Source organism: Ambystoma mexicanum, chromosome 14, assembly GCF_040938575.1.
Source record: "Ambystoma mexicanum isolate Mex_15411 chromosome 14, UKY_AmexF1_1, whole genome shotgun sequence".
NCBI classification, from domain to species: Eukaryota; Metazoa; Chordata; class Amphibia; order Caudata; family Ambystomatidae; genus Ambystoma; species Ambystoma mexicanum.
The window spans coordinates 296,388,685-296,401,639 of NC_090940.1; the positions used below are offsets into that span (position 1 = coordinate 296,388,685).

A 12,955-nucleotide genomic window follows, 5' to 3' on the forward strand; every position below is an offset into this window, starting at 1 on the left:
TAGCAAGAAGCCCGATGTTACATCTATTTCTGTTATATTAAGAGATAGGCGAGCTACCCGGCTTGTCAACTGTTTGGTTATATGTCTTTGGGGAGTTCTGGGGGATAGTACATTGACTGCCATTGTTTGGCTGTTCGTGCTCTTTCTTGCAAATTTGGTGTATAAGGAAGGTCTTCATGCACATTTGAATACTTACTTTCAGTTTGCAACTGAGATTGTAAGGGTAGAGTGAGCTCTCGTTTTAAGGGAGCACAAGGTGTTATTTTAGAGATGGGTTGAAAGATAGATTTGAACAACGAAATCTGTTTTCTCTCTTGTTCCAACATGTCAGAGGGATCCCGTAACTTAAGAAAATTGGACACGTCACTGTCGCAACTAGTTGGAGATTGTGTGCCTCCCAACTGTAAAGGAATTGTAAGGGGCTGAGGATCTAGAGTCGATGACCTGCTTATTGAAGGTTTCTTATTTTCTGACTTCGATGTGGTCTTCAATGATGGCTGGCCTTGGTTTTCCATAGAACAGAGTAAAAGGGTTCTGTCCGTAGCAGATGCAATGAGAGGCTTATCCTCATGTTTTTCCTTTGCGGTAACACGCGGTATAGCAGTCATGACTGCTATTTTTGCGTGGATGTTGGAAGGATCTTGCAAGAGGTTTATATGTGGATCTGAGAGATTAGTGCCTTTTGGTACGTTTGTTAATGACTCTTCAAGTTTCTCTTGCAAACGTGTGCAGGGCTTGTTAAGGTCCATGATGGCTGAAATAGTGTTTTAATTAAACGTGATAGGACTCTATACCTATAAAGGGGTATGCATTATGAGAAAAAAAATGGGTTAGCACCAGGAAGTTGGTCACTTACCAGCCGTACAGCAGTAAACAGTGAGAGTCAGACGCCCTTGACTCCTCAGCGGGCTTCACGCCGCACGGGTTACGGCGTTGTAGTTTTATACGCCTCTTCCTCTGGGCGTGGTCTTGAACAAAGCAAACAGCTGATCAATGATAGATTAGTTCGGGCTCACTTTCAAACTGCAACTGGGTCCTCCCAGTCGGCTTACGCAAATCGGAGCGCAGATCAGCTGATGGAATAAACAAACAGCAGCAGTGGGGTGAGTGGCACAGGCGGTCTCTCCCAGCAAGTCTATAGGGATAATAGAGATAGTTTTCCAGCCGTACAGCAGTAAACGGTGAGAGTCAGACGCCCACGACTCCTCAGCGGGCTTCACTCAAATTTCCATCCAGGCAGACCCTTTTTTCCTGTCTGGCTCGAAGGTGTGTTGTCTTCCCCTATTAAATTTCTTGAAAGTGAAATACTGTGTTAGCAGTGGGCAAGCATATAGCAGAAACTTGCCACAACACTTTGAACTGCTGTGCAAAGTCCAGGCTGTAAACAAGGCATTTTCCAGTCTCATAAGACCAAGGTTTTATACCTTCAGAGGCCACAAAGAGGAAGTCCACAGTGAAGGGTAGGGAGGGGAACCTACCACCAGCACCTCCGTTTTGTCCCCATTAAATCTCAGCCAGCTGTGTCCCATCCACTCACCTACAGCAGTCAGGCACTTATATAGGCATGCCGACACCTCAGCCCGATCTAGATCTAAACGGATCAGTAACTGGGTATCGTCAGCGTACAAATAGAACCTGATGCCAAAGGCGAGCATGTGACGGACCAGCAGAAAAATATAGATGTTAAAAATAGGGGACAAAGCAGAACCCTGGGGGACACCACAGCCAAGGTGAAAAGGTTTAGAAAGAAACGGAGAAAGAGTTTGGGATCTGTCAGCTAAGAAGGAGCCAAACCATGCTAATACCTGACCTGAGACACCAATCTGGCCTAGACTGGAGAGTAAGAAGGCATGATCAACAGTGTCGAACGCCGCTGAAAGATCTAAAAGAATCAGGGCGCTGACACCTCCCTGATCAACTAACCTGGCCATATCGTCCTGCACAGAGACAAGGACACACTCAGTGGCCCTGCCAGGACAAAAGCCAGACTCTGGAATCGTCCAGGATGCTTGACCCAGCCCAGAGGACAGTAGAGGGGACACCAGTGATTCAAGGAGTTTCATGAGACAGGGAAGAAGAGAGATAAGACGGAAATTAGAAGGGAGAGAAAGATCCAGAGACGGCTTCTTCAGAATAACAGAACAAGAGCAGCCTTGAGCTCGAAAGGAATAAAGCCAGACTGGCCGGAAGCTTTTACGGCGATCGTAATCCCACCCAAACGTTTGGCAGATAGCTCTTTCACAACTCCCAGAGGCAGTATATCGATGGGTGCACAAGACTTGATCTTTTGCAACGCCTTAAACACCATCTCCTCTGAGAAGGGAGGAAAAAGGGACCAAGTGGGGCAGGTGTGACCAACAGCATCAAGGACAAGGAAATATGGTAAGAAGTCATCTGGGCTAAAGGGACGAGACTCCCAGCAATGTTTGCACAGATAGTCTCAACTTTAGTGATAATGAATTTCGATAAGGAGTCACATAGCTCCTGGGTAGGTCTTACATTAGGGGTATATTTGGTGGACGAGGACAAAGACTTAATCACAGAAACGAGGGTCTTAGGTTGATTTAGTGCAGTTTTAATTTTCTCGGCAAAGTAGAGTTTTTTTGCTGCGACAATGGAAGCCGAACATGCTAAAAGACTAGTCTTGTAAACAAGTCAATCAGCAACATCGTAGCCAGGCACCATTTCCGCTCTGTCTCACCCCCAGTCGAGCAGCCCTCTGAGAACAAGGGTTGGGACGGACGTCCACAGGGTTGGAAATAGCGACGGGGAGCTACCTCCTTGGCAGCATCCAAAAGCAGAGTGGTTAATAGGGACAAAGAGAGGGTAGGGGCCACTGACCATTTTTCCTTGACAAAGCAGACCAGATTTTGTATGTTAGCCGAGCACCAGCAGCGTTACTGCTAATTTCCTGGCTGACACTGAAACTGCACTGGTTACCTGGCCACCCTCTGATCACGGGCCCAGGGCCCCGCCGCCACCAGTCACACTCCTGCCCTGTCTTCCTGGCAACCCCCGCACTTGGGGACTGTTTTTCTGTATCCCTACAGTCCCACTACCAGCACCTGACACCTGATGTCTGCACTTGCACGCCGTACTTTACTATTGTTTATTTATTTTTCCCATGTACTGCACTGTCCTCTCCCTTTCCCCCCTCATTTCTCCTCCTTCGCCCTCCCATGCACTTGCGCGATCTGAATGGGACCTGGCCTAGTAGGATCGTTGTCTGTCTCCCATCTGTTCCCCCTCCCGCCTTGAAACACTTGTGCACTGTTGAGTACGTCTGAAATACCTAAGATGTTACCGGAACGTATGATATGATATGGCATTTATAATGCGCCTACACACAAGTTATCAGATAATGGTCAGTCCAGACCATGGGCTCAGCTGAGCAAAAGGAAAGGGAGGCCTTATTAGCAAACACCACATCGAGGGTATTCCCTAACTTATGAGTGGGTACGATAGCCTACTGGATTTAGACCTTGCCCAGCAGGTTATCAAAAAAAAAAGGTCCAAAACCGCAGTCCTTGCGAGATTAAATTTAAGATTAAGGTCACCCAGAATAACAATATTAGCATATTTGGCCTGTAGACTTGCTATGAAGTCAACTAGTGGTTCCAGTAAATCATCATAGGCCCCAGGAGGGCGACAGATGACCAAAATATGGCATAGATAGGACGGAGAGATATTACATCTAAAGCAGTAGCGATTCAATCTTGAGACTATGAGGACAGCATAATTGGGTGCCATGGAATTCAGATTTCAAAATAATGGCTACCCCACAGCCATGGTGAGGACCAGGCCTCTCCATGTGGATGTTATATCCCTCAGGGATTGTCTGGGCCAGTACAGGTACCGAGCAGTCCCAGAGCCATGTCTCAGAAAGGACTAGGAAAGCCGGGCGACGATCATCTAATAAGGAAGATAATTCTGTATTATGGGCCATGAAGGAACGTGTATTACTAACCCACTATCCAATGGGTTAGTAATCTAAAGGAGTACTGGAATTGTGCAGTACAGACACTCTGCCCAACTCAGTCTCATTTATGCCACGCTCACGTATTACTTTCCCTAGATTTCTTCTAGAACTACTCTCCACTGCCAGCTCTACCCAACTCTACTTTGTCTACTCCCTTTGACTTCCTTCTCAGTCTATCTGATTTTGCTCACTCCTAAGCCAATCCGTCACTCTAAGGCATCCCTACCTAACAAAACGAGCTAATGTGCTCGTCAGTCACCAGTGAATGTCTTAGAATCTTTCCACTGTCGAAACTAACCTCAACTGGCTTTACCACTAAGATAACTAAGGACTCCCTTCTCCTTGGGTGTTTGTTTTCCACAAACTGTATTCAATACTTTACTTTTAGATACTCTCCGGATTATTCTTTTGATCAGTTCATGCAACTAGTTTAAGACTTTAACATGTTTCTGCTTCTTCTCCCTTTAATAAATGTAATTTGTTTTTTATTCCTTTTCTCTTGGTTCTCTGTACAGAGAGAGGTTCTTCGTTTATTTTGACTGTCTCTGTGCTTTAACATTACAGTCTCTTGGACTTCACTGGGACGAGTAAGACTGCTCCTGCAATGATATTCTTTCACTCCTCTGGCTTTAGTTTGACAGCATTTTGCACTTGACTTTGACGTGTATGACTGGCCCGATGATAATTTTCTGTCCCCCTCCCATGTCTCCTATTTTCCCTGTTGCCTGTCATTTGTAGGGATAACATTACTGGGGCTTTTATTCGCTCAGGATCGGTCTCTCTTCTTGTCGTTGTCCGGGATGGTCGTGCAGCATCTTCAATACCATTAGGTTTGCGTTGTCCGTTGTGGAGTGGTGTTGGCATTTTGTAGAAGAATCCCGGTCCACCACGAGTTTGTGGTCACGCCACCACTTTCCGTCTCTCTCAACGCTTCAGGACACTGCCCATCTGACTTTACTTTGTTCGTTCTCCCGCAGCCAAGATGCTGCGCATCTAACTCGGTTTCTCGTTCCTCTCGGGTTACAGGACGCTGCGCATTCAGTTTCACATCTGTATCAGGCCCCAAACCATTTGTAACTCGCAATTTTTCCTCTCTTCCATTCTCCTCTTCCCTCACCTGTGAAGTAGCTATGGGACTTCCCCAGCACACCCGTATATATATATATATATATATATATATATCTCTTCTTATCGTCTTCGTCCCACTTAAATGGGCTTTTTCATTTAAATAAACAGTTACCTGGTGACAGAAACACATAGTGGTCCTTTCTTCATACCAATTTTCCTAAGGTATATTCATAGAGGTATTACTGGTATGGATTTTTGGGAGTTCCTCACAGAAACATGTGTCCTTGTCCCCAAAGGGGGGGTATCTCCCAGTGAGGACCCACTTGCCTCAACCCCTAGGGAGTGTGTTTTGGAGCAGGCTCACTTCCCTAACCGTCCCTTTTCCCTAAGGGGGAGCTCTCGCCCCAACCCGTGCGAATTCCCACGATTGCCACTTGGACTCACTAACCAGTAACTCAACTAAGCCAGAAATCACCTCCACACTCTGCTTTTCCTTCCCTCCGCTAGCCTCTTGGTTTGCCTTCCCCATCCTCTGACCTTGCTCAAACAACCTGCACCATCCAGATTCCTGTTGCCCCTTTATGCTCCCTCTGGCCAGGGCAAATTATCCAATGTAAGGAACAATCTGGCCCGGTCATCCCTGTTACAGATGAAAAATTAAAGAGCTGGTTTTGCCCTACTGCCTTTCTCAGTGCGGGGCTGTAGCATAGCCATGATGGTGACCCATGCTCTAATGTGCCCAGGTTCCTGTTGAGGGGCCTTGGCATAGTCTTCCCCAAGGTAATCAGTGTTCCCTTTTGATTTTCTGGACCCTTATGTCCCTGGGGATCAAGGGGTTTGTCCGTGGCCTGGCTCGAGCGCACACAGGCGCTGGCTCCTGGTGTGTATTCCACTCCACATCTGCGTGACCTCTGCGCTGTCCTTACTGCAGTCTCTGTATGCCGCTTCAGTGACTCCAGCATTGGGGTGTTGTTAACATGGGGAGCTGGTGGGCTGATGTCTCTCGGACTGCTCTCCCCTTCTGATGGGTGATGCTGCTGGATCTGAAAACTAGAGAGACAACCTGGCAAGCATATTATATAGGAGGCAGAGTATGAGACAAATAGATACTGCTCATGTATATATGTTGCTGCCATCCCCTGTTGGGATGGACTGGCACTGGATTACTCCCTGGTAAGTCTCACAACGCCAGGCTGAGAGGGGTTCCTACTACCTCTTGACAAGGTCAGCGTACTGACTGTCACAATTTTCACAGCAATGTTAACCAAAAGCACAGTTTATCGCCACATGAAGCCCTCACAGTAAGACCTATGGCTACTACACACCCGCAAGCTCCTTGTAAAATGACCCTCCACCTGGAGGATTACAGGCGTTTGAACTATTGTGAGCCCCCAGTGAAGGCTGTGCAAGGTCTATTTGCAGGTAAACAAAGCTCTGCCCACAGATCCTGCCATTTACTGAAGCCTGAGGATTGGGTGTACACTAGTGGGCACCAGTGCAAGACGGTACTTCAACCAGGATGGCTTGGACCCTATCAGATCCTGCTGACGACAAAGACTGAATAAATGCGGAGGGAGTCTAATCTGGCTTCCAACACACTGATCAGGGACCGGTTACATTAGTTATGTTTTGACTGCCATTAGACACTACACAAAACTACCCATACACCTACAACATAAAGAGGTTTGCTGAAGATGCAAGTTATCCGTTACAATGAAAAGGAATTAAGGAAAACAGACAAAATCTTGGTGTCATCCCTGTTGCTATAAAAGGTTAACAATTCCTCTGATACTCTGGCCCTAATGAAACATGAACAGGCAGCTTGCCCACTGCAGTGTTGTAGAAGTGCATGACTTTAGATATCATTCTGGCCTACCAGAGAGAAGTATGTGGCATAATTGTTACTGAATGTTATACCTATGTTCTTGCCCATTCATGGAATACATCTGCTATAATCTCTCACATTGGCTAGAAAATTCAGACACAGGCTGATCCCTATGAGGATGGCTCACCACATCTATATGTTCTTTAGGAGCTTCCACAGTACATGGGGTCCGTATCCTACTAACACTAGAGGTTGGGGTCAATTGTGTATTTCTTCTTAAAACATATGCTCTCAGTTGTACTGGCATACATGCATCAAATACAATATAAAAGAGGAAGGACTGAGGTTGATGAAAGTCTCTGAAAAGGAATTAACCATTGCTGTCTAGAAATGTTGATTAAGAATGTTTAAAATATTGTAAGGACACTTGAATAAGCCTCACAGGAGAGGACTTTTGAGCTGTGCACCTTGACTGAGTTTAAGATTTTAAACTAGAACCAACTCACTTGTTAGGCACCTACCAGAAACTCCACTGTTTCTATGGCCCTGCACATGGTTTACCTTAGGATATTCCTATTTGTAGTTCTACCCCAGGAATCAGTAACTTTTCGCCAACCCTTATCGGTCCTGGAGTTTATCAATACAACCCTTAAAGTCAGTGTGGCACTGCTCAGCCATACCAGCAGAGCCAGTCACTTGATTTTTTGAGCCAAAACCCTCCTAAGTTTTTATTAGAATGGCTTATTAATAATAATAATAATTTAGTTTATTGTGATATAATCCAACATTTGGACTTTACACAACATAACATTCTTAATATACAAAATACAGATAAAGAATACAGACAAAAGTATACAGATAAAAAAAATAGAACTATATGATGCATTATGATACACTTTTATGTTGTGTCACACAGAACTGTATATATATGTGGTGCTAAGCCCTTACAGGCACTTGATGTATATTTAATTCATCAAACCAGTGCAGCAATAACAATAGAAATATATCATTTAAATGTGACTAAAATATGATTAGTGTGCAATGCGCAGCTGGACAGTTGATGCCACTGCCAAATACATTCTACTTCCAAGTACTACCAGATACATCAGGCAATTCAATTCAAAATGTGGTTCAAATTTATGGAGAAATGAAGGAGGCTCGGGAGAGAAAGGGGGGTGGGTAATACATCCTCAAACACCACTGTCTAATTTCATTAATCAGGCAGTAGTGCATTAACATGCTACCAGACTCTAAATAAGGCAAGCAGGACTGGGATAGAATGCGAATTCAGACAAGAGTCCCAAAAAAAGTCAGCCGTAATCGCCTCATAGGAATGGACCAGGCTGCCCAGTGTACACATATATAACGGCCCTCTGCTCTACAGGGCCCCGTCTCACTCCTCACCATAATTATTGGGATAGCCAAATAAACAATTAAAAGAACAGATAATTGGTCTAGAATCATCCTTTTATCTCTCAGCCATTAAAGTATCCTTAGAAGGTTCCTATATGATCTAACAATCTGGTCTAGTTTTTCCACAATATATTTATACTTTTTAAACTGCACCAGGCGTAGCTTACATTCCAGCGCTCTGGATGCAAGGCAGTTGGACAGCAAAAAGGTTAATATGCATTATGTTTACTCACATTTTTCATCCAAAACATAAAATAAACTAGAGAGAACATTTTTCCTTTGGCATGTTTATAATCACAATGTGACAGCCTCCATTACGTCTTTACTTTTTAACTTGCAAACAACATATAAATGAATGCTTCATGAATGAAACTTTCTAATCTTTCCATTTTGGATTGCAATCACATCAGGGGAGTACTGAACGTTAACAGATAATGTCTGTTTACCTTGCTGCTGTGAGGATTCCTCTCTAACGCCCACATGTATTATACGAGCAGGCACTGGTTTTGGCTCCACAAACAAAATCCCAGGTGTATTATCCTAAAACAGCAATACAAAACATGTTACTATTTGTTTCCGGCATGTGTCCGATGTGCAAGGTCTTGCTCTTTCGCTTCACTTAGAGAAACTATAGGCTCCAAGGACACACATTTATACTTTTATAGATACTCTCCATGAAAATGTCCTCATAAATTAGACTGGTGTAAACATGTATTCCATGATTATCCCAAGCATCTTTATGCATAATTAGAACCCCAAATATCAATGGATAACTAGGTCACTTTGTCGAGCTGTCTCTGAAGGAATTTATGCACAGAAGAGTGCATCACCTCCCTGACAGAACTGCACACATTCCTCAAGGAGCGGGAGACGCCAAACAGGGACGTCATTTGGGGGTCGCCAGAGAACGCAACTGCGACCTCTGAGGTCTCCCTTGCGACCTCTGTAAAACAAAAAAAAACATTTTTTTTTTTCTTCCGTTTTTTGTAATGCAAGGTCCTGGAGTGGCTGGCTCTCATGTACAGGCTCTTTTAAAAATAAAAGAATAAAAAAATAAGAACAGGAGTGCCACAAGTCTAACACTTTCAGCACTGACCCTAAATAAGAAAGAATAGGAAACCAAATAATGTGTCTTCCTGGAATTCTGTACAATAATTGCTAGACTCATTAAAGGTTTATTTCAGGCACACGTCAGGGGGTGAGTCACTGATTTAGTCTGTTCTTAAACGCCTCAACTCAGCCTTTCATGCTTCTGAGGTCAATAAATAAGTACCAAGACAGGTTGGGTGATATTGGGTGTATATGTTTTCTATATAAAGCGCTTAAGCGTAAGTGCTATATAATAACACATCATTATCATTTGGTCATGGACGTCTGCTTGCATTCACAGTAATTTGGTAATATGGGCCTATACACACTGATCTTAACGCTGCATATGGTGATCCATTCTTGCATGAAATGTACATCACATTATAGTGATATCGTAACCATATTTTTCGTAGTGTACAATGCTGTGATGTCACTTCCTATTTTGGCAACGGGTGAAAGGTCGTGTTCCATCGCTTCCCGCGATATCACTTTGGGGTGGGGTCAAATGACATCACTTCCTGTGATGTCATCAGGGGGTCAAGGGTCGTGTGATGTCACTTCCGCTACCCCTGGCATTTTGGTGAAATGAAGTCCTTGACGCCAAAGCAATCACACCATTTGCAATTGACTTGTGATTGCTTAGCTCTAGCTACGGCCTCCAAGTAAAAGCATTGAGCACAAAACAATTAAGGAAAGTGTCAATGAGGAACTACAGTGGAATATATTAGACATCAATTGTGCAATTCCTCCTGTTTGTATTTGTTAAATTAATTACCTTAGCAATTCAGTGCACTTTATAATTACAGAGATTGTCTACAGTGTTACTGAATGTGGATAATGGACTGTTATTGAATTTGATTCATGAAACTATACAGGTAGATATTTGGATACAGTAATGTTTACTTTTTATATAAAAAGTGTAGGTTTTATTTAGCAAAAGTACATTTTTCTAGTAGTGGCTACTGTACACTTAGTCAATTCCATTTTCTTTACACTGGCAGGGTGTCTCCCGGAGCATGGGAAAACACTGGCGCATCCTGCACAGAAGATTAGAACAAAAAGGCACCCAGTCATTTATTTGCTGAATATTTAAAGCACACATTTTTCAGAGAATAACTGTTAAAGCAATAAAATTCACCAACAATATAAACCTGTAATTATGGGAAATTCCAATGCGAATTCTAATGCCGGAAGATGTAGGAATGTATGGTACGGATTCTAACTGTGGCTTATATATTAGAAAAATAAAGCAACGCTAGAAGAACAAAGTAAAACAGATGAAAGCAATAGCGTGGCAGAAAAACGGGGACAAATGGTGCATTGTATGATTAATAAAATCAAGCATGACTTATTGGAAGCTAATTAACAATCAGGAGAATTTCCAACTAAATGTCCAACAAAACCCAATAATAGAGTCCGATTGGGTGAATTATTTTTTGAAAACTGTGCGTCCATTTCCCAGGTTCCATGGCAATTAACTTTCGACAAAGATATCTTCTTTTATATATAAAGTGGAATGTATGTGTATGTGTATGTTTGTCCGGCTATACAAATCCACACCGGTGAACCCACGTCTACCAAATTTTGCATGGATTCCTCATGTGTCTGGGGCAGAATGTAGTTATGTTTGGATGCAAGAAATTCACTCCGTAGACACCCTCAATTACTGATGCTCTCCCCGATTCACTACAGTAGGTACTAGAAGGAGGCAACATTTGGAAAAGTGTCTGAAGCAAAATGTTTGGCTTGTTTGTTATTCCTTTGAAATGTATTACTGCTGTATACAGTTCGAAAGTGTTTATTAAAGCATTTTTAAAGGGAATTTTAATTTTATTTTTTTTTATCACGCCACTCCAAATATGGGAACTGGCAAGGTTACAGTTTAAGTTAATTTACAAGAAAAGAGCACAATCAATCTTTCTTTGACACTTTCTCAAATGTTCTGAAGCCATTGAGTGAAAAACATGCTGCACAAAAACATCACTTGGAAAAGCTCCATCGGATGCAAAGCGAAAATCAATATCAAGAGCTTCTGGAACACAACAACAAACAGCAGCACGACTTGCCGACCAGAGGACAAGAGCAACTTTCTTCAGGGCAAATGAGATGCCAGAGCAAACTGAAGCAAGACTTGCCGACAAGAACAACATCCTACAAGGCACATTAGACATCACTCGATCAGGACACGGGCAACGCCGGGTACCCCAGTTAGTAATTTATATGATCAAAAAATCAAATGAGTCAAATGCGGATGGACCGGGTGGTTTAAGTAACTGTGTCTTAAAATCTGAACCAGAATTATGGGCAACCTTCTGTATCTCTTATTTAAAGAAATTATTTAAACACAGTCCTTTACCTCAACTTGGAATGATTCTTATATAATCCCAGTATATAAAAAGGGGAATAAGGTAGAGCTGTGTAATTATTGCCCAATTGCATTATTTTGGTTGCAAGGGAATTAAAAGCCTGGGAAGACTAACGGTATGCTAAAATCATTCCAGATGGGATTTAGAAGTGGAGTAGGAACGGTATTACCAGGAATTAGTATTGATTTCTTTCAACAGCTACTGGGGAAGTATGGTTTCCGAGACATCTATGTAGCAAGCATAGATTGATTGCTTGCACTTTACACCATAAGATGTTACGATTAACGGTATCAATTAGAAGCTTGGCATATGCTTCCGCCTTTCTAAGAATTGTGATCTGATTATACTCACAAACTACAGTGTATTGCATTACATCTTGATGGAGTACTGACAAAGGCTGTTAAGACATTTTGGGGCCTATGGCAGGGGTGTATTTTAGCCCTTTTATTATTTAATTTATCACTTTCTGTTTTGGGAGATTACTTAGCCTCTGCAGCTTTTATTTGCCCCAATTGTTTGGAGTGAAAAGCTTGTATCTGACCTATGCAGAAGGTATTGTGCTTTTTGATTGCACAAAAATTGGGCTCCAAAGAATGATTCATGCTTTGGCAAATTTTGGAGATGATCACAATCTGGCAATAAACAAAAAGAAGACCAAAATGTACATTTCACAGCAGTGAAGAAGAAATGAGTAAATAGAATAAGACACTAGAGTAAGTTCCCTAACATATCTGGGCTTTATGATAATGACCCATCCGAATAAGAAATCATTGATGGCTTGTATAAGAAAGGGAGCAGTACAATTTAGCCACCAAATGAAGACTCTCATATATAAATAGGGAACATTCACACCTTATTCGGTATGTTTTTTTTTTGTTTTTTTACCAAAGGAAGGATGTACCGGGCTTGAATTATGGTTTGGAAACATATCATTGGTTAGTAAAATGGGACCTTACCCCAATTGAAAGTTTGGTATGGAAACATTTTCTTTCCTTACCAAAATGTGTACCTATGGCCTTAGTGGGCCTTGAACTAGCTTAGGTGTCACTTAATACCAAGTTGTTGTGGATGAGCTTATTACTGTGTTCAAAGTTTGAAGAGGCTCCTCAATTTTCTCTGTTTTCTGAGTTAAGTGAGGCTGCCTTTAGTATGCAGAATGGCTGTTTGCATATTCTCTGTTGCTACACACATTGCTGCAGAGAATCTTTACAATCG

The 12,955-nt window shown here is 42.7% G+C and overlaps 1 protein-coding gene across 2 annotated transcripts in view; it reads right to left on the reverse strand.

Moving 5' to 3' along the window:
• Window positions 1–12,955, reverse strand: part of KIAA0586 (KIAA0586 ortholog) — a 2,241,463-nt gene that overhangs the window by 211,330 nt on the left and 2,017,178 nt on the right. For both annotated transcript variants that reach the window (XM_069637413.1, XM_069637412.1), the window contains exon 30: window positions 8,732–8,825. In XM_069637413.1, coding sequence (XP_069493514.1) covers window positions 8,732–8,825 — 94 coding nt within the window. The remainder of the gene's footprint in view (window positions 1–8,731; window positions 8,826–12,955) is intronic.